This window comes from Miscanthus floridulus, chromosome 14 (genome assembly GCF_019320115.1).
Source record: "Miscanthus floridulus cultivar M001 chromosome 14, ASM1932011v1, whole genome shotgun sequence".
NCBI classification, from domain to species: Eukaryota; Viridiplantae; Streptophyta; class Magnoliopsida; order Poales; family Poaceae; genus Miscanthus; species Miscanthus floridulus.
In genome coordinates, this window is record NC_089593.1 from 75,272,190 (window position 1) to 75,293,759 (window position 21,570).

The 21,570-nt window shown below is 42.3% G+C and overlaps 1 protein-coding gene and 1 non-coding gene across 3 annotated transcripts; both read right to left on the reverse strand.

Annotated features, from left to right (window-relative positions):
* Positions 1-1,670: 1,670 nt before the first annotated feature.
* Positions 1,671-1,779, reverse strand: LOC136506346 (small nucleolar RNA R71). Its single transcript, XR_010771554.1, has one exon. It is a non-coding gene; the product is annotated as a small nucleolar RNA R71 (small nucleolar RNA).
* An 11,188-nt stretch (positions 1,780-12,967) lies between these two features.
* On the reverse strand, positions 12,968-21,394 carry LOC136505554 (uncharacterized). 2 transcript variants are annotated; one of them, XM_066500728.1, is made up of 9 exons: positions 21,108-21,394; positions 20,286-20,376; positions 19,032-20,161; positions 17,739-18,606; positions 16,732-17,232; positions 16,326-16,606; positions 15,827-15,922; positions 15,577-15,702; positions 12,968-15,175 (listed from the first exon to the last, which is right to left on the reverse strand). In XM_066500728.1, the coding sequence occupies exons 1-9, from the start codon at positions 21,258-21,260 to the stop codon at positions 13,382-13,384; spliced, it is 5,040 nt and encodes a 1,679-aa protein (XP_066356825.1). In that variant the 5' UTR covers positions 21,261-21,394; the 3' UTR covers positions 12,968-13,381. The 2 variants fall into 2 exon arrangements, with proteins under 2 accessions (XP_066356825.1, XP_066356824.1); XM_066500727.1 differs by having other exon boundaries at positions 16,260-16,606.
* Positions 21,395-21,570: the final 176 nt, after the last annotated feature.

Here is a 21,570-nt window from a genome sequence, read left to right on the forward strand (position 1 = left end):
AGCCTTGTGGCGGCATCAGCAGCTGGAGCGGTGGCGTCACGGCCATAGACGACGGAGCGGTGCGGGGAGGTGCATGGCCACAACCGGGCTCACCTAGCCATGACGTGGACTGAGGCGGAGCTCGGCATGGTAGCCATACACAGCCGCAACAGGGGAGGCGACGACGGCAGCCACGGCACGCCAGAGGTGGCTACGGTGACACGGCACAGGCAACGCAGTCTCGGGGGCGCTGTGGGACTACGGTCCAGCGTAGGGAAGGGAGGGGCGGCGCTCACACGCGGTGGCTGGGCGACGGCCGAAGGTGCAGCAATGGTGGAGCACAGCGGGCCCGGGCGCGCTCATGAGAGGGGAAAGGGGAGAGACAATGGGCGGCAGCGGTGCTTCGAAAGCTCAAGAAGGGCTCGACTGGAAGAGGGAAAAGAGGAGCAGAGACACATAGAGGTATATAGCGTGGGCAGTAGCAAGGATGCGAGCGGGGCTCACTCACAGTGGGTAGCTATTCAAAGCGAGGCTCTGCAGGGAAAAGTCACCATCACCGCAGAGCCTGGGGCCAGACGGACCTGTCGCAACGACAGCGGTTCCTCCCATGGTAGGTGAATTAAAAGGCTAGAAGAACGACACGATGACCTAGCGACGGTAGCCATGACCTCGGCCCGACCCTTTGCGTGGCACAACAGCCTAACACACGAAGCAGCAGCGGCATGGCTCCTACTCAATAAAGCGTGCCAGAGTACATACATGAGGGAGCACGCTGCAGCCGAACACATGGGCGTCGCGTGGCTCTGCTGCGTCATGCCTGTGGGTGAGACGATGTGACTCAGATGTGAACAGCGATACGCTGCCGGTAACTCCAAAAGATCTAAATCCTATCAAAAAAACATTTCACGCGATAGCCCTTACTCCATACCAAGCCATGGAACAAAACATTAGATGTTATGTTATTATTTTACGCAAATCAAATCGCCACAAACAATGTTTTAAAATATAATTTCTGATTTTTACTGTTGACGTGAGAAGCTAGTTTATAAAAATTGTTTTCATGCTCAATCAAATAAATGAGCCATTTGTCATTTGTTTGTTATCAGACGTTTTTAAGCACTAGTCCATATGTCATACTAACTCGTAGAAACAAAACATCTAGGAACTAATTAACCCGTTGTTCAATATAATTCGTCAAAATTGACACTTTTAAACATAAGTTAAATTTTAACATCCGAGGAAATTGTTTCAGAAATTTTCTTAGACCTAAATCTCGATGCTAAACAAGATCGTAACACCAGGGTGTTACAACTCTAGAATTAGAAGCCATGGTTAACAAGACTCTCCACGAATTCTCTGCTCCAACTACAACCAACATCCGTACTAGATCAACAGTCGATATTGGAGATAATGGATTTGAGCTCTAACCAGCTCTCATCAATATGGTGCAAACAAGCCAGTTTTGTGGAAAGGCACATGAAGATGTGAGTGCCCATCTTCAATATTTTCTAGAGATCTACAACACTTTTACCATCAAAGGAATGACCAAAGATGACATACTACTTTGCCTCTTCCCATTCTCACTCTTGGGGAAGACGAAGCAATGGTTCCACGCCAACAAAGATAGAAACACTACATGGGATTACTGTTCCAATGCCTTCCTAGCTAAGTTTTTCCCACAGGCAAGACCAATGCTCTGCATGGGAGAATTTCAAGCTTTCAACAGCAACATGATGAATCTATCCCTGAGGCATGGGAACGCTTTCAAGACTACATAGCAGAATGTCCTCATCATGGGATGGAGAATAGGCTACTCATGCAGACTTTCTACCTTGGGTTAACCAACAATACCCATGAGACTATGGATGCTACTATTGAAGGTGCATTCATGTCACTCACCATACTAGCTGCAACAACTCTTGTGGAGAAGATGGCCTACAACCAAGGTTGGAATGAAGAATGTCTTTAGACCCGCAAGAGAGGTGGAGGTATGCATCAACTCAAGAAGGTAGACGTGTTGTCTGCCAAGATGGACCTGCTGATGAAGAAGCTCAAAGATAGAGCTAATGAGAAGCAAGAAGTCATGCACATTCATAATTCCCGTATGACGTGTGAAGAATGTGGAAACACTAGGCCTCCATAGAGCAACTATCCTTAAACACATGAGGATGTGAACTTTGTCAACAATAACTACTTTCGTCCTCAACAAAATCAAGGATGGAATCAGCAAGCAACAGAGGCCAAACTACCAAGGTAATTACCAAGGTAACCCTAAAGGTAATAATTTCAATCAATCACCCTTGAGAGAGTTGATTTCTGGTCAAGCTAAAACAATAGAGGGCTTATCTAGAAAACTAGCTTCCAATGATAGAGTTTTAGAAAATATAAATAATAGAATGGATAACCTCTCCTCTGCAATTAAGAACCAACATAGCTTTAATAAAATAGTAGAATCACAAATAGCTCAGCTGGCTGCCATAGTTCCTCCGATCGACAAAGGTAAGATTCTAGGGCAACCAGAAGATCTAGAAACTATCAATCTTGTCGATATTCACAATGTAGCATACTACTGTATACAACCATCGAAGGGAAGGTGGATAGACTATACCTTGCCTGAAAAGAAAGGTGATCCGGGAAGACCTGTCATCCCCATAGCTATTGGACCGCGCATATTCCAAGAAGCTGTCTGTGACTTTGGAGCAAGTGTCAACATTATGCCAAAGGTAATCTAAGATAAAATTAATGGAGATACTTTATTGTACATAAATATATGTTTTCAGCTTGCAGATCAGTCACTCTATTACCCCAAGGGAGTTCTTGAAGACACCTTTGTTCAAGTGGGACAATCCTATGTTCCCGTAGACTTTGTGGTTTTGGAAACAGGTGGAGATGCAAAGGCACCCATTATCTTGGGCCGACCTTTATTAGTCACCGCGAAAGCCATTATCTACGCGAACAGTGCCAAGATCTGCTTTACAATCAAGGATAAAAAGGAGAAGTTTTTTTTCAAGAATCGTATCTTGCAATCTCCTACACATCCATAGACATCGTACCTGCCCAAAGAGACAACAGTGAACAAGAAGAAGAACAATCAGAGAAGAAGGAAGAACAAAGTCAGGCAAACACTAGAAGAATCAATCAACATGATCAACACACTCTGATCAAAGTACGACCACCTCCTCGCTTCACCATATCTTACCAAGAAGGATGATCCAGGCATATCCATGATCCGGTGTATCATTGGACAAAGAATATTCCATAAGACCTTCTGCGATATTAGATCGGGTGTTAATATAATGTCCAATGTAACGTATGAATACTTATTTGGTAACAAACCTTTGTTCCCTACATATATGCAATTGCAGATGGCAGATCAATCAATCTGAATCCAGAGGGAATAGTGAAAGATGTCATGGTAAGAATACATGATCACTATGCCCCTGCCGACTTCATGGTTTTAGACATGGGAGAAGAAGAAGATGACACAACCATCATCCTTGGAAGACTGTTCCTCAACACTACTAATGCAATCATCTATGTCGAATCTGGACAAGTCCACTTTCAATTCCCTAGAGAAAAGGTACAATGCTATTTCAATAGTTATACCACTTATGGGTAGCCCAAGAAGTCCCACTCTAGGAGGAGACGTTGATCATCCCAATGCCAGAAGAATCAATCCACAAAGAATGAATAGGAGGAAGATGAAGAAGTTGTGAAAGATGAACCTACTCCGCCAAAGTCAAGTCTACAGACGAAGCAGGTATGGAAAGAAAAGATGATATCATCAGAGTCCTCATCACAAGAGGTGTAACCATCAAGGTCTCCATCTTTGAGACCGATAAATGCACCCGAAGAATAAAGGACTTTCTCCAGTCAAGTCTTGTTCGGAGGACTTAAAAATCTGAACCCTCACCATGAGGTAATAGCGGTAGTTATCCATATTTACTTTCTAGCATTGCATGGATTCTTTTCACTTTAGCATATTTACTTTTCTACATTAGCATTCCATTTAGAAAAGAAAGATAAAAAGTTTCATGACTACATTTCATCATCACATTATAAAATCCTAAGCCCCATATGAATAAATCTATGGTGTAAATACTTGTGGCAATATTCACTATGGTGGCATAAAAATTAAAAATATTGTGCATACAATTATATAAGAAAATCCAAAAAAATATTAGGTGAACATCTTGCTAAAATTCTACCAATACAAAAATATTTCCAATCTCAAGAACAACTAATCTCTAGGCGGTTGACCGCTAACCCCTTATCCTAATCCATTCCATGAGTTTTGGTGTTCTTGTTTATATTTTTGCAGGATGATACACATGATCACGAGCAAGTTCACCCGATCGTCTTCATCTCACTCCATCCCTGGACGAGAAGGACATCCGTTGGTAAAACTACTCTAAGAAAAACCATAGCAACAATCCAGCTTGGGGGAAGAGCATCCCCATATATCTAGCTAAGTATTTCTTCCTGTTTGTTACTTTTAAGTTTGCTATATAGTTGCTAAAAATAATAATAAAATAAAAATATGTATAACAAACAAAAACAAAATAAAAAGTGTGTGTCTAAGTTTTCTTTAAGTTTGATTTTTAAGAGCTGAATAAATAAATGGACTCTAAGGATAATCTCTTAAATGGAAATGATGAACAGTTGCTCTGTTGTAATTCCTTTCAAGTACCTAGTTTTTAACCTTAAATTCTCCTGAGTTTTGGATACGACTATTTTGATATAAGAATTTACTCTGAACTTGAAACTCATGGGTAGCATATGCTTATCTAAGTCTAGGTAATTGATGGATATGATATGAGAAGGTATGAGCTGCTATTTATCTTGTTCCAAGTGATACTAAAGTTCTGGAGATTTATCTTTTGAAAAACATAAAAATGCTACATGATGAGTTCATGTATGACAAAGCTTGAATTCTTACTAGAGCTATATATGATATTTAGAATAGGAAAACTTCCACTCATATATGCTATTTGTTTTGCATTGAGTTTAGTCCAGTTTTGTTAACCCTTATGAGATGTTTGTCATGCTCTTAAAATCAAGATCATGTACATATCACCCACATATGCACTACTACACTGGGGATAGGCGCAACAACATGTCATTCCATATAGATCCACCCAAAAATATTTTATTCCAACACTGAGAGTGAACACCAAAAATATGCATGATAGGATATCCACGAAATAAATGCTCCAAGTTCTTGTTGGTATCTCTCAAAAGTTTTGTTGCAGAAAAGAAGCTTGGGCTATGCAAAAGTTATTCAAAAAAAGAGTTGAAAAAATAGACAAGTGTCCGAGATATTTAATACAATGGTTACTTAGATGCCCGCCTAAAAAAAGAGAGAGATGAATAAGATAGCCTATGTTTTCTTGCAAAGTTGTTCCTCAATTTCAAAAGAGAGATGTTTTTAAGGAGCATAGTAGAATTAGGTTAGCCACCATATATATCCACCATATACATCCACACACATGTACATCTTGATTTGATTGTATGACTCAACTCTCTTTGGATCTGAGGTTTGACTTTACAATATATGTATTGCAAGTATGCTCTTTCATGCTATTTCCACACCTATGAGCTCCATATAAGCATTAGCTATAGGAAGAAAAGAAAGGCATAACATTACTATTGCCTTGTGAGGATCCACAAATACCACATATATTAAGAGACTTGAGAGTGTCATACAATGGAAGCTCTGAGTTTTATTTTGAAAATCTATAAAAACTCTGGAACAATGGTTGAGCAAAGAACTTGAGACATAGTGCCTAACTTGATCGTTCTATCTTTCAATTGCTCAAGACCTAAGTGAAGGCTAAGAAGCCCCATGGTTGAAGGTAATATAGGTAAGTTTGAAAGTCAGATCAATTTATTCTAATCCGAAGAAGAATTCTTATTTGAACGCATGTTTACTTTTGAGGAGTTACTTTCAGTGTTTTCAAAAATCTTAAAACTCCTGATCCATTTACTGAGTTTAGCATTGCTCATGGACGAGCAAAGGTTAAGCTTGGGGGAGTTTGTTGATGGTAGTTAACAAACATTATAAACCATCAATATAACTTGTATAAGGGTATCAAAATAATCACCAACAAAGGTTTAGAGGTTTAAACAAACAAATTCCACGAGTTTTGGTGAATCTGTATTTTCTGCAAGGTTTATCTAGAAAACCGTCAAGGTGGACCTAGATGTCAGACTTAATCGTGATTATCCACAGGATAAATAACTCTAGAAGGTTCCAGAGGACACCATACCAAAGCGGAGGGCGATAGGCCGTCAGGTGGGGCCGACCGGTCTAGGGCCCCACCTGTCAACCTCTGGCTCCCTACGTTAGTTCTCCACCGCCTTAAGGATTGCATCTACGCCGTTTATTCAAGTCGGTTTGATCCGAGGGCTCAGAATTGACGCTACGGCCTATATATACCAGTCCCTGCCACCCCTAAGGTAATAAGTCATTTGAGAAGATAGAAACCCTAATCATCCTCAGAGCTCCATCATATTCTAGGGCATAGCTAGTTAGGCTAGGTCTAGAGGGAGGCAAACATGTTTCGCTCGGATTCCTGATCATATCAAGAGCGTGGTTTGGTATAATCTTTGTACCCCCTCTCTTTTGTATCTCTCATTACTTTTATATGTTTGCTATAATTGTTATGGCATTATTATTCATATCGTTTATGTTCCTAGTTATCATGTTCATCGTCTACTTTGATTATGTACTTAGCATAGCTAGATTATCGTCATGTTCAAGCATAAGTTTGTATAGAGCTCGCTCTAAAGTACACGGGGTGAGTGGTCGACATTGTGTAAGCGTGGTGCTTATATGTTGTTTGCCTGTGGATACACCTTATATTCCGGGCCATGTGGTTGATCGTGGATGTGACAGTCCTGTTAAGTCCTATGTAGTCTACTCCCCGAATATAGGTCTACAAGTAGAATCTAGTTACGAAAGAAGACAAGCTCTATTCTTAATTTTCCTTAATAATATCCCTTATGTGTAGATATGAAGTTGATCTTAGCCATGATTAATAAGTATAATTGCACTAATCTATGTATGCTTTGACTTGTAATTAAGAATAACTTAGGAATTATTCCTCTAATACTCTACTTAACCATGTTAATGCCATAGAAAGGAGTGCTCTGAGTGATCAATGATTAGTTATTATGTACCATTTATATATACATTTACCTCTTGACTTTACCCCTGTTGTGAGTAGAATATTAGTTATGGTTTATTTCTCCATCAATAGCATAAGTTATCAATACATGTCCTTGCCAGATCTTCCCTGTGGTAAAAATATAAATAACGATACCTGAAATACTCTCGAGTGAAGTGCTACAATAGTATATTATATGTGCGCTTGCAGATCCCTTTCATTCATATATATATATATATATATATATATATATATATATATATATATATATATATATATATAGATATATATATATATATATATATATATATATATATATATATATATATATATATATATATATATATATATATATATATATTCTTCCTTGTCACATAAAATAATAAAGAACTACTTAGTATTATTCTAGTAATAATGCTAAGTAGTACCGACAAGCATCTCCGGCATCATCACTAGGGATGATAACCTGGTAAAGTAATGTTAAGAGATGTAGGCATATATTAGGTGGCTACTACAACAAGTGACAAGTTAATAAATACCAACAATGGCTCAGCCAACATCGGCGCCTCTCCGCTGTCCTCCCAGGACTAGTAGAAGAGAAGGTGGCCCTCTTGCCCATGAGATGTGTCAGCGAGCAGGGAACGGGCAGAGGCTAAACACACAAGGCATCGAGGCCTAGACAGCACATCGCCGCCGCGCCGCGTCCGCGTGTGGCGCGTCGTGCTCGCGTCCCGCACGACAACGACGCAAGGCTTCTCCGTGGAGGTGCCCGAGAACCTCGAGCTCGTCGGAGCTCATGTCGCCAGTGGGAACTGGAGATCCGCGGAGTATGGTCACTGGAGATCCGCTTCGGTAGAGCAGTGGCCGCGAGAGCAAGGGCGGGGCCTCTGTAGAGCAGTGACCGCGAGAGCACGGGCGGGGCTTCGGCGGAACAGTGGCCACGATAGCACGGGCGGGATCTTCGGCGGAGCAGTGCCTGACGGGAACCGGAGAGCACACACACACACCGGGAGGTGAAGCGAATCGGCATCGAGCACTGGCCAAGCCTGGCTCCCTGGAAACGGACTCCCACCGAGTTCTCAGGTAGCCAGGCTAAAGGGTGGTCGGTGGCCTATTGGGGCCTGGCTAATAGGCCAAAACAGGTAACCAAACAAGCCCAAGTTGGGCAGGTGGCTTTCTGGAGCCTGGTTGGGAGTTGGCCACATGCCCTATATACAAGTGACCATCTTTACATGAACACACAAATCTCTCTCTATTTCTCTCCCTCCGTAGCCATGGAGAACACATCTTCATCTTTCACAAATATGATGAACTCTGCAATGACAAGTGGTGAGCCACAAAATCCAGTTAGGCAAGAACATCATTTCTCTTCACCCTAATACCCCATGAACTATCCACCACAATTTCCTGCCAATTTCCACCCCCAATATTAACACATGTTCAATCCCTTTGGATCTCAATCAAACTACCCACAATTCCCATTCTCATCACAAGGAAGCTATCAAGGTACTTCTGACATACCCACAAGGAGTTGGTGATGCGTCACCAGTTGGATCCTTGGGTTTCTTCCAAGGTAGCCGAGGGACTGATTCGCGAGTTGATGAGAGCAGCCCTATTGGTTCAGCTTCTTCGTCTCCCAAGAGCAACAACAGATTGGTGTGGATCCTGTAAACACACCGGTTTGGAGTGACAATGACAGCAGCCCAGAAGAAAGTGAAAAGAAAGAAGGTCGAATATTTTGGACTGAGCAGGAAAATCTTCGGTTAGTGGCTGAAAAATTCCACTGATCCAATTGTTGGAGTTGATAGAAGAGAAGATAGGTACTGGAAGGATGTTGCAGCAGAGTACAACTTGAACATGCCCAAAGATCGAAGAAGAACAACTACTCAATTGAAAAACCATTGGAGCAAGACTATACCTTTAATTACCAAGTTCAATGCATGCTATGAAAAGGCAAAAAGAGAGCATCCGATGATCAAGTCATGGAAAGAGCTCGTGCTGAGTACAAAGGAGCCGCCAAGAAAAAGAGGCCTTTTGCACTAGAGTATTGGTGGAAAGCAGTGAAGGACCAACCAAAGAGGCGATGAACAAGAGAACCGCAAGGTAAATGCACTGAGATCGACAGGAGAAGTAGGATCTAGAAGAGCAGAGTTGGACGAGAGAGATCCATGGAAGTATTTGCTAGAGCAGGGAGGACCGAAGGAGGAAGAGGGATTTTTCCTCGCACGAATGAATCGGACGGAGAAGGGCAGTGAGAGATCTTTTATTCGACGTGGGTCTCGACGATATCAGATGGCATTGGTGCCAAACATTTTTCACCCTACAGCTCGATGGGTGTCGGTGCTCGGTCCTGTACGTGGGGCCCATTTTTTTTGTGGCATCACAACCACGCTGCGGAAGGCCTTAGGAGCTTTAATAGCACCACACTTTCACGTTAACTTGGCTGAATTCATGTATAAAATGTAAAAACAAATAGAAGAGCTCATGAAACATATTAAACAAATATCTATTTTGAATGGAGTACGGCGTCACAATATGATGCTAACTCAGTTCACATCTAAAACATATGAAAAGAAGTGCTAACTCATTAAGCATAAGGAAACAAGCATTTGTTTCTAGAGAGAATTATATATTTGGCACTTAAACAAATTAGTCTTTCGTATTTGACACTAGAAAAATTAAACTTTCTCATCTGACGTCAAGTTGAAATTTCCTTTCCTAAATGGCACTACCATCCATTTAATATTTCTTATTTGTGTGAACTTTCTTAACTACAAAGAAAAAGAGCCACAATCACAATGGACAGAATGAAACACACAAAATAAACACTTAGGGCATGCACAATGGTTACAGTGTACTATGACATTATAAGAGCGGACCCACCAATAGTTGACAGTAGTTGTAGCTAGCCGCACAATGGTAAACCTTAGAAGAAGGAACCCATGCGAGATTAAAGAAATTCTTGCCTTCCTTCATCCTCATGTCTATATACTAGTTCTCTCTCCTCACTCTGTTCTGCTTATGCAGCATGCGATGTGTCTGACAACGAGAAGGCATGTTTTTATTTCTTGTTGCCGCACCTTAAGCTACAATGCACTCTAACGTTTTTTTTCCTTAAGGAGAGTGACCAAAGGGAGCGGATGCGACTCGAAAGATATTTGGTGGTGGAATGAAGATGTGTAAAAGGCTATTAAGGAAAAGAAGGAGTGCTATAAGCGCTTGTATCATGACAGGTGTGCAGACAACATAGAGAAGTACAAAGTGGCAAAAAAGATTGCAAAACGAGCGGTGAGTGAGGCAAAGGGACAGGCCTATGAGGACCTTTACCAACGTTTGAGTACGAAGGAAGGGAAGAAGGACATTTATAGGATGGCTAGGGCTCGCGATAGGAAGATAAGGGACTTCAACTAAGTCAAGTACATAAAGGATGAGAGGGAGCAGCTCTTGGTGAAGGAGGATGAGATCAGACATAGATGGCAAGAGTATTTTGATAAATGGTTCAATAGTGAGAACGAGAACACCACCGTTTAGCTGGACGACTCGTTTGATGACACTACCAGGCGCTTTGTGCGGAGAATTCAAGAATCGGAGGTCAGAGAAGCCTTGAAAAGGATGAAAGGGGGCAAAGCAATGGGCCCTGATGGTATCCCAATCAAGATGTGGAGATGTCTAGGGGATATAGCTATAGTATGGCTAACCAAGATGTTTAACAATATCTTTCGATCAAACAAAATGCCTGAGGTGTGGAGAAGAAGCATATTGATACCAATCTACAAGAACAAGGGAGATATCCAAAGTTGTACTAATTATCGGGGAATTAAGTTGATGAGCCACACTATGAAGTTATGCAAGAGAGTCATTGAGCAGCGCCTGTGAGGAACGACACAGATATCAACAAACCAATTTGGTTTCATGCCCAGAAGGTCAACCATAAAAGCAATCTTCTTAATAAGACAAGTTATGGAGCGGTTTAGAGAGCAGAAGGAGGACCTCCACATGGTTTTCATTGACTTGGAGAAGGCTTACAACAAGATACCAAAAAATGTTATGTGGTGGGCTTTGGACAAACATAAAGTCCCATCAAAGTACGTGACCCTCATCAAGGACATGTACAACAATGTTGTGACTAGTGTTCGAACAAACGACGGCAACACATATTATTTTCCGATTAAAATTGGACTTCATCAAGGATCAGCCTTAAGCCCGTATCTCTTTGCCGTGGTAATGGATGAGGTTACCAGGAATATACAAGGGGATATCCCTTGGTATATGTTGTTCGCTGATGATGTAGTGTTAGTGGACGAAAGCCAGGCGGGAGTAAATAGGGAACTAGAGTTATGGCGGCAGACCCTTGAGTCTAAAGGTTTTAGATTGAGTAGAACTAAAACCGAATACATGATATGTGACTTTGGCGAAGCTGCACAGGAGGAGGAAGATGTGAGTTTGGAAGGTCAAGTAGTGCCTAAGAAGGATACCTTTCGGTATATGGGATCGATGCTACAGAGGGATGGAGATATTGATGCGGACGTTAGCCATAGAATCAAAGCAGAGTGGATCAAGTGGCGACAAGCATCTGACATTCTCTGTGACAAGAGGGTGCCACAAAAGTTAAAAGGCAAGTTTTATAGAACGGCGATTAGACCGGCTATGTTGTATGGAGCAGAATGTTGGCCTACAAAGATTCGATATGTTCAACAACTGAGTGCTGCAGAAATGCGTATGTTGCGATGGATTTGTGGTCACACAAGAATGGACCGAGTTCAGAACGATGATATACGTGATCGCCTTGGGGTAGCACCAATTAAAAAAATGCTTGTCCAACATCGGTTGAGGTGGTTTGGCCATGTCCAAAGGAGACCTCCAGAGGCACCAGTGCATTGTGGAGTCCTAAGACAAGCTAATAATATGAGGAGAGATAGAGGAAGATCAAAACTGACATGGGGGAGGCAATAAAAAGATATTTGAAAGCTTGTGATATACCTAGAGATCTATGTTTGAATAGAAGTGCTTTGAAAGCAGCTATTGAAGTGTCTGAACCGTGACTTGGGGCTCTTGGTGGGTTTCAACTCTAGCCTACCCCAACTTGCTTGGCACTGAAAGGCTATGTTGATGTTGGTGTTAGCAAAATGGTAGTGGCCATGCCTTGCATTTATTGTTTAAAATGTTCTTTTCATGCACATTGTGGGTGTTCTTAGAACTTATTCGGCTGCACTCGTATCCACCTCATTCCACATGAATTGAGTGGATTGAGGTGAGAAACTAGTTAATTTTTTACCCTAATTTGCTCCTACACACCTCCTGACCACGCTAGAAACCACCCCCACCGAGGCAATCGAGAAGCAAAGCAACGGGGCAGGCGAGAAGCCGGAGGGAGGGCGAGAGCAAAGCCAGCTGAGGCTTTGTTTGGATGCATGTGTATCCACTTTAATTCATATGTGTTGGAGTGGAATGAAATACAATTTAGTTTAATTCCACTCCAGTCCATTTAAACATATGTGGATTGAGATGAATACATGGACATCCAAACAAAGCCTAAAATGAAAGGAAGGAGGGCGAGAGCTGAGCCAGCTGAAACGGAACAGAGAATGTGCCAGTTATTTTGGGAGACAACGGAATGAAGAATGTGCCAGTAGCCCAGTAGTTGTGGCCTGTCACACCACGATCACGCGCAGTAATCTAACCAGAAAACGGTGGTACTGATCCCCAACCTCTGACCAGCTTTGGGACCCATCCGACCAAATCAGATTCAACCAAGACAAAGCACTGAATTATAACATACGGTGTAATACTACTACTACACCACTGGGAAACTGCAAGAGTGAACCCAAAAAATCCTCATTCCATTTCTCCATTGATCATCATGTTTATAAGTAGCAAGTTATGCATCTAATACATCGACGACAGAGAAAACCACGAGAACGGAAAACGTAAACATAACGGACTCAAAAAACATCTCTAGCCCGTCTAGCCCAAAAAGTATGGTATATATGCCCCCCATATGCCTGTATCCTTCACCACTACTTGCTACTTACCACATCACTCCATCAGAAACACATGCTGTAAGCTATCGACGACTATGTCCTATGTCCCACTAAACCTGCACCTAAACAACAAAATGATCTCACCACCAGCATGATCACCCGATATATCTACGCCATCACCAGTTAACACAACACTACCTACATCTCCACCTGGCAAAACACCAGGCAGCTTTTGGATCAAAGGGACAAACACTATGTTGGTGTCAGATTCAGCTCGATGCCGCGCTGCCTCGCATTCTCCACGATTGTCTCAGTGTTGCTCCCACTGGCTTTGCAGTAATTCAGATGCGCGTGCCACAGCTTGAAGGAGAAGGGGTAGACCGATGCTGCCTGCTGGTAGAACCTCTTCACAATCTCTGTGACATGCAATTTCTGCAGGAGATCTGCACCTTCTAGCCATACTGATTCTGGTGCGACAGGTACAGCTCGGAAGATGGCGTTGATCAGAACAGAGCTTGCCCAGAACCTGGTCCCAGTGGAGGTTGCGTCAGAACCTGTGAAGTGCTTAGCTACAAATCCACCAACTGCTAAGCCTAGGCGATAGTTTGCAGGAAGAGCCTCCATGACCGTTTCAACAAAATCTACCAGGTACTTCACATCGCCAATTCTTTTTGGAAGGAGAGACGGACCAAAGCACACTTCAAGGACAGAGTTTATCAGAGAAGAATCTGCAGGAACAGAACCAATAGTGTCATCTATAAGCTGCCTAAGCCTATGCTTCTTAACGTTCTGGCAAAACCTTCGTGACAGCAGCTCCCTAGTGGGCAAGTTGCGATGATCTGCAAGGTAACCAATGATTAAACTGAATGTAGCCCGAGTTTGAGCATCTGTCGAAGACGATGATTTCTCCAGCTCCAGTGCATGAATTGCAGCATGTTCTCTTATACAGTGCTCATACCACTCCCCATGAGCCAATTTCAATGCTTTATCCACAGCAATTTGTGCTTCCTGCAGGTTGTTCTCCAGTATCTTGTACAATGAGAGGTTTAATAACCGAAAGACGAGATCTTCTGATATAGATGGACCAGAACCAACTTCCTGGGGTGATACAAGTGATGATGTTCCAGGCTCTTCATTGCTCAGTTCTATACAAATAGCAGAATTGGTTTGGATATCACAATCTTTTCCGTGTTCTTCAAACCAGCAAGTCAGTACCTTCTCAGCTAACTCAGTATCAGTGGCCAGAACATGCTCAACATATTGATTCCACATATATTGAATTCCCTGTGCCTCTTTAGGCCAATTCAAGATCAACTCATCAAAGCTTTTCAGACCAGGACATGTACCATGCTTTCTGTCTAACCGAGCTGAGATAAGCAGAATCTGAGGACACATTGGGTACTCCTTCATGTACTTCACCAGCATATCAGTAGAAGATTTGAAGCCTTCAACAGCCGCTAGACATCTAATGTGGTTAACAGCGAGGAATTGTGATAACATCAGGTAAGATGGATCCCCGTTTTTAACACACTCACTAATATCTTCAGCCATCTTATAAGCAGCATAATTTAAAAGTTCTATAATCTTATCTCTGTTATCTACACTGGGATCAATAGAAGGCCATATTAAGGCACGAGGCAAAGTTTTCTGGAACTCTAGCTGATCAATAATTTCCTCTGGAAGGTTCCTGTAAATTGAGATATATAGGCACGAAATCCAAAATATGCATCTGTCGGACATGGTCAAGCAAGAAATGACATCAGCAAGCAACTTGTCACCAGAATTATCAGGCATTGCAGTTGGAAGAATTCCAATAATCCTAGAAATTGCCTTCTCTACATTTCCAGACATGCACAGGAAGTAAATCATCTGTAAGAAGATGTCTAGTATGAAAGCACTTCTCTCTTGTAGATCCTTGTCATTGTCAGCTGTCATTTGGCAGAGCATGCTCAAAGCATCGTTATAAGCATCCAATCGATCATCAACACGTAACCTACTATTTATATACATAAGCCATAATTCATAGGAACAAAAATTGTGTTGCACCTAGAAAGAAAACAAAGTATAAGGTTTGTTGATAATCATACAATAGCATCTACAAATGATAAAGCAACCATGCATCAATTGGATGCAAATCACAAATATGAAATGCCCTCAATCTCATCTAAAGTTTTTTCATGTCCTAAAAACAAAGTAAAAAACAAGATGGACCACACTAGGATTGAAGCACAATCTAGCATTAGAGGGATGCAATCATAATCAAGCAAACCATACCAAATGAACAAAATTTAGCTTTTGTATGAATAAGATCAGCAATTGATACATTAGAACAAGCAGGGTAATAAAAAGGAAAAAAAGAAGGAAAAAGCATCTGTAGCTCATGCATTCCAACATAAAAATTTTAGGCTTAAACTAAATGGCAAGAGAGCAACCAGTAAATAGTTTACCGCATCAGAAAACATGTCATCTTTTCCAAGTCCTTCATCCTTTTGATAGTAAATATGGAGATAAAACACCCACAGGATAACTGTACTTGGATCAGCCTCAATAGACCGCGCCAGAAATGAAAGAGCCTGCAAAACACACATTATTTAGAGATAAGCTAATGGCCAACAATATCCAACCTGAACTCAACTGTGTTGAAGCAGCTAAAACATGTTCTAATCTGAAGGGTACAATATCCAATACAGAAGTCACCTTGATCCTTTCAGGCTTGTTTCCTTTTCCACAATATAAATCAAGAGCTGCCTCCAAGAATAACTCAATATCAACAGGACCCTGTACAATCTTATTCTACAGAATAAAAAGTTACACAGCAATAATCAAAATACAAGCAGATCAGATATCAATGAAGTAAATATATTCATTCAAACCAAAAATATCAATTCATCATGTTACAACTACTATGAAATGTATGCTAATAAAGTTTAAACCCCATAAGTGGTGAATACTTGGTCCAGTACAGAAGCAATTGTCAAATTCAGAGCATTTTTGCATTGGAACCACAAGAAAAGAGTGCAGTGTTAACAAGTACTAATATAACCTAATCAAAATATTTGATATGCCATTATGCAATATCACGAGAATAGAAAGAGCAGGAAACTTCAAGAATAAGTTTAGTGTGGAGAACCAGACTCCAATATGTATGCCACTTCCGCGATGTGATGATAACTGCAATACAGTGCGCTCTACCCACCTTCCTGCTATCCAGCATTCGAAATTTTAATAGTTGTCTGTTCCTATCAAAATCAGCAATCCGACCATCACCAGCCTGTAAGAATGGTGCATCTGATGGAAGAACTCTTTGAACAGATAAAGGTAAAGGAAAGGAAGCACAAAACCCCCTTTGCCAATATTGCCATAAACTGCTAGCCAAAACTGACTGTGTCAAGTTCAGATCAGCTTTAATAAGATTTGAACCGACACGATACACTGGCACAGGAAGAATATGCTGAGACAAACCATAAGGAATCTGGCCTGCATAAAATCATCCGTTACAATAAATTAAATGTCGAACATCATAATGCATAATGTGTATGGATTATGGAATTATACATTCAAGTAATCAACACAATAAGAGAGCAATTGTAAATATAGCAAACCTGAAACAGAGGTCATAGAATGTTTTGTAAGCTTTGGCTTTCTCCAAGCATGATGCTCAACATGTTGCCACTCGCACTCTTCGTCATTGCATTTTCCTCGAAGCTCAAACATGCAGAAGGGCCAGAAGGGATCGATCACACTGTGTACCATATTATTATCCTTTTGGGTAGTTGGGAGAATCTTCATATTTTCTCCAACAAGGTCATGTATCATATCTTGTACACTTTCTGTAACTTCAGACGCTGCATCACTGGTCAGATAGTCATTTTTGTAATCTGAAGGCTCCTTGCAAATCCCAGGTAATGCCCACTTGATTTGTCTAGCAGCATTTAGTGGAGCTGAAGAAGGAAAAATGAGAGTGTCCGTAGCCAATGGAATGCATAACTCTTTGAGAGAAGAAATGTTGTCCTCAGGATCACAGTTGCTCATTGAAGGACCACTACTAGAATTAGAGAGGCCGCCAGTTTTTTCAGCACCATCATTTTCCAGCTCCATTGTACCTGCACAACAAAATAAAGTATTGTTACACAGAAGTTCACATGCGCCGGTGTAGAGTCCATTTCCTAAAAGGAAAGGAGCAAACTGAGAAACATAACTTCTAGCCACACTAGGATATTCAAGAGTATGCCCAATTGTCTGCATAGACATAGTTTTAGGTCATTGTTATCCATCAACATAAAAAAAGAATCGACGCCTCTAAATAGTAATGACTTCATCCTATAGGAATCAAATTTTAATATATTTCCATGCAAGTTAACACAAGGATGAAAAGATGATAGCATTACAGTAATAAAACTCACTATCAGCAATATTTAGTAAAGATGATTCATATTGTGTAGTATATATTTTAAAGAGCCTAAACATATTTATCACAAAGATGGAAGATATAGCTTATCAAATGGATGGATGCTTGCAGGGTAAATCAGTATACACTGTGACGCCTCAACACATATACAGATCATAAGTATAGAATTAGAAGTATTAATAGAAACCCAAGTGATATAACCTTCAGGAGTAGGAGTTGTCATAATATTCTGCTCTGCTTCCTGTAACTGATGTCCAACATATGTAGACTGCTTGCCATGTTCTGCAGCTACTTTTCCAACAGCAAGTTCTTCAGTGCCTTCATCAATGGTGCCATTCAAGCATGATTTCTTCCCAAATCTTTCAAACAATCTAGACCTCAAAGAAGCTTCTAAAAGTTCATAATCCTGAGCACTGTCACCAGAAACTTGTCTGTTTTCCTCTGCATATGCATGTATAGTTTCTTCCATTTGATTCTCCAGATCCAAAGCGCATTCTGATCTTGCCTGTCTAGTGGGGAACAGAAGATCATCCTCCATGTAATCTGAAAGGACGCTATCAGCATTGACAGCAGTCACAGAGCTGGGATCAGCTGTGCTGGCAGCAAGCTTATCATGATAGTGTGGCCGTGCCTCATGCTTATCAACTGGCTGCTGAGAAGGTTCTTCAGGATGTAGCCTGTGTCTACCACCCTGATTTTCAGGCATCTGACTATCTGCATGAATCTGAGAATTGAGCAGTGATGGCATTGCAAGGCCATCTTCAGGATTCCAAATACTCAAAGACTGCACCAAAGAAGAATTCTCTGCAATTAAACCATGGACTTGTGAAGAGCAAATCTCTCTTTTTCTACGAAGAATTGCACATCTTTCATTTGCCTCGAGTAAAGCTTTTTGTGCTTCGCGATAAGCTCTAAGAGCTTCTCTTTCTTCAGCTTCACATTTTTGTCTATGCTCCTGGGCTTCCTCCAATACCTTGTCTTGTAATTCTTCCATCTCAAGTAGAGAAAACAAAGTTGTGTTCCGTGTGTCTACGCCTATCTGGCCACTGCAGTTCAAACATCCGGCATTCTGCAAAAAATAGAAAATGGAAATTGACCTTACCTTACACACTGATTCGCATCATAATTCAGATTATCTGTGCTGTAATAAAAATTTAATGTGACTAACACTGTGAAATTTGACACTGTAAAACATAATTCCAGAAAAAGAAACTAAAATGAGTTCAACAATCAAATCAAAACATGGACGTGCTGAAATAGATGCTTCCAGAAGGAACCCCTCTCAGTTTAGTGTCAGGTATAATCAGTACAAAATTTCTAGTGGCTCCAAATTGCTACTATATGCGTCTCAATTGCATTCAAGCTCAATAGTTCATTCAAGGGGGCATGCTAGCAGGTTAGCAACACAGCAGAAGCATTAACTGAGCATCAATTAATCAGATGCATTACTAAACAAGAAAAATAAGTAGAGCCACACAAGACTGCAGAACTAACCTCCTTTCCAGGCTGCAATTGTGGCATTCCATCTAACACAGGTGAAGTACCAACAGGCAGTACCTGTTGCCTAGCTTGGGCAGACGTGACAGGCGCCAAAGCACTAGTATCTTCTGGTATAGTTTGTGTGTCAGTAAATGGTGGTCGTGCTGCAAGCTCATCATGCGACTCAAGCATAGCATGGTTACCAGCACCTCCTGTATCTTTGTGGTGACGAAGGTTCTTAGTTGCCCCAACTTGTTGTATTTGATCTGCAAGTTCTGTTGTTGTGACTGTTGTATCTGTTTCATTGACATTCAGGTTCATAGTAATTCCATTTTCAAACTGATTTGTCACTTCTGAAGATTGCACACTGTTTTTTCCTGATGTAGAACCAATAGGTGCCAATGTTACCAGGTCACCGCGAAATTGGCTGTACGAATGCTGCTGATTGAGTTTCAACCTTTTATTTGGTCCTCCATTATGTTCAGACAGACTATTAAAGCGTGAATATTCACCATTGTTGGAAGCTTCAAGCCCTATCTTTTCTGATGGCAGCCTTGGCTGATTGGAAGAAAAATCTGCATTCTTCGTAGCAACGGCAGAGAAAGGTCTTTTTTGACCTTTTAGTTCATTTTCTCTAGCAGCTATTTTATGGCGCAAGATTTCTAACCTATGATCTTCAGAATGTACTCCTATACCATTTTGAATTTTCTGTTTAGACTTCAGAGGATTAACTTGGCGGACAGGTGGCTCTTTCCTGACAAAGGTATTACCTGATCCCCTGCCAGCCCCTACATTTCTGTGTGTGAATGGAAAAGTGGGCAAGTGTGCAGGACCTACTTTTGTACCAAGAGTTTTCTGCTGAGATACTTCCTCTCTCATGATCCTAGTTTGCATACTGTTCCCTGTTCTCTGTGTACCTTGAGAGCTGGCCTTCCTAACTTTACCTTGCCTTGTCATTCCAGAGTCTGTCTCACCATCATCATCTGAGAAAGTTATCACAAGGTTATCACTTGACACAGGCTTCTTCCATGAAAGATTCCGATTAGTGCCAGGTTTGAATTGCCCCTGATTCATCCTCATGATCTTGTAACTTGGAGCAGACGATTTATGATTCAGAGCATTCGAGACAATCAAGGTGTTACTGCCTGGTAAGTCAGAGGATAAGAGGTAACGCAGCAGGATCAGTAAAGAGGCAGGCTATCTTTCCATGGGAAGGAAACTGGCATAAAACATGAAACGCAGGATCGCTAATCGGAAGTCAGAACGTACCTTTACCAAGGAGAGTTGCTGATGGCACTTGAGATCCAGCCTCCACAAACTTCCCAAGAATGGATGTAGCACCTACCCGAGTTTGCAGAGTCTGGTCGGAGCAATTTAATGAGCAAGATAAGCGACAAACGTTGCAAAACTAAGCACATGAATCGGCAATAAATGCATCGTTATTATGTTCATACATACATCATACAAAAGGGGTGATAAATATGCAATCGTGTATGTGCTAAATATGATACGTTGATAAATGCAGTGCATAGGTACACCAATCAGAATCTCACAGCACTTAAAGCGCCATCCGTGTACACTGTAACCTACAACACCGACTTGGCAACTAGCAGAAAGCACACATCAGCAAGCTATTTGCTCTTACACCTTCATTCAATTATTATGCCGCACTACAACTTAAGGCAGCTCAACCGTAACCGCAGAATCAGATCGCGTTTAAACCCTATATGTGTGTCCTGAGTCGTAGTCCTAACTCCTAAACACCAAACAGTGAGCTTCTAAGCATGCATCAAGTCCCATTCGCATACTGGAAGCCCTCTTCATGTCGCTGCCAGATCTTAGAGGCACTACCACAACAGCGCGTCCATCCCCCAACAATTCGCCAAGCTGCAAATCAAGCACGCTTCATCAGAACACCTAAGCGAGCACCCAGGCCCCGCCGATCCAAGCTTGGTACCCTAGCCGCGGGACGAGTCCAAGCGTCAACGGCAAGCAACTGCAGCGCGGCCGCGCAGGAGCGGAAGCAGCTAGATCCGGGACAAGCGATTGAGCGAGCGCGCGCGCGGGGGTCGAGATGGCGCGAGAGCTCACCTCGTCGTCGGCGGCGCCGGAGGAGAGCTCGCCTTCCTCGCGCGCCCTCGCAACTGCGGCCACCGGCGGCGGCGGCGGCGGAGGAGGAGGACGACGAGGCGGGGCCGCGCTAGGGCTCTGCCAGGCGGCGGGCGCGGGTTTCGGGCCCGTCATGGGAGGGAGGGAGGGAGGAAGCGAGGCGAGGCGAGGCGAGGGTTTTGGGCGAGGCGGCCGCGTCGCTTTCGCGTGCCGTCGCGGGCTCGTCCTCCGAGAACGGAAAGGGGGGGAAGGCAAGGGAGGAAAGCAGCCAGCTCGGGCTCGGGGTGACGGGGTCCGGGCCGATTTTTTTTGGGGGTGGGCGCCGAGAGCCTGACCGGTGGGGCCCGCGAGTAAGGAGAGAGGACGGCGTGAGCCGTGGCCCCGTGTGGTGATATTGGTGAAAGGGGAGCGCGAGAGGGATTCCAATTCCCACGTTTTGTCTGGG

What these genes read in the sequence shown, in the direction of transcription:
- LOC136505554 (XM_066500727.1), bottom strand. Translation starts at nt 21,260, where the DNA reads ATGACGGGCCCGAAACCCGCGCCCGCCGCCTGGCAGAGCCCTAGCGCG. An exon ending in GACAACTCCTACTCCTGAAG is followed by an intron (nt 17,233 to 17,738) that starts GTTATATCACTT and finishes TTTGTTGTGCAG; the next exon opens with GTACAATGGAGCTGGAAAAT. An exon ending in TTCTATGACCTCTGTTTCAG is followed by an intron (nt 16,607 to 16,731) that starts GTTTGCTATATT and finishes GATTTTATGCAG; the next exon opens with GCCAGATTCCTTATGGTTTG.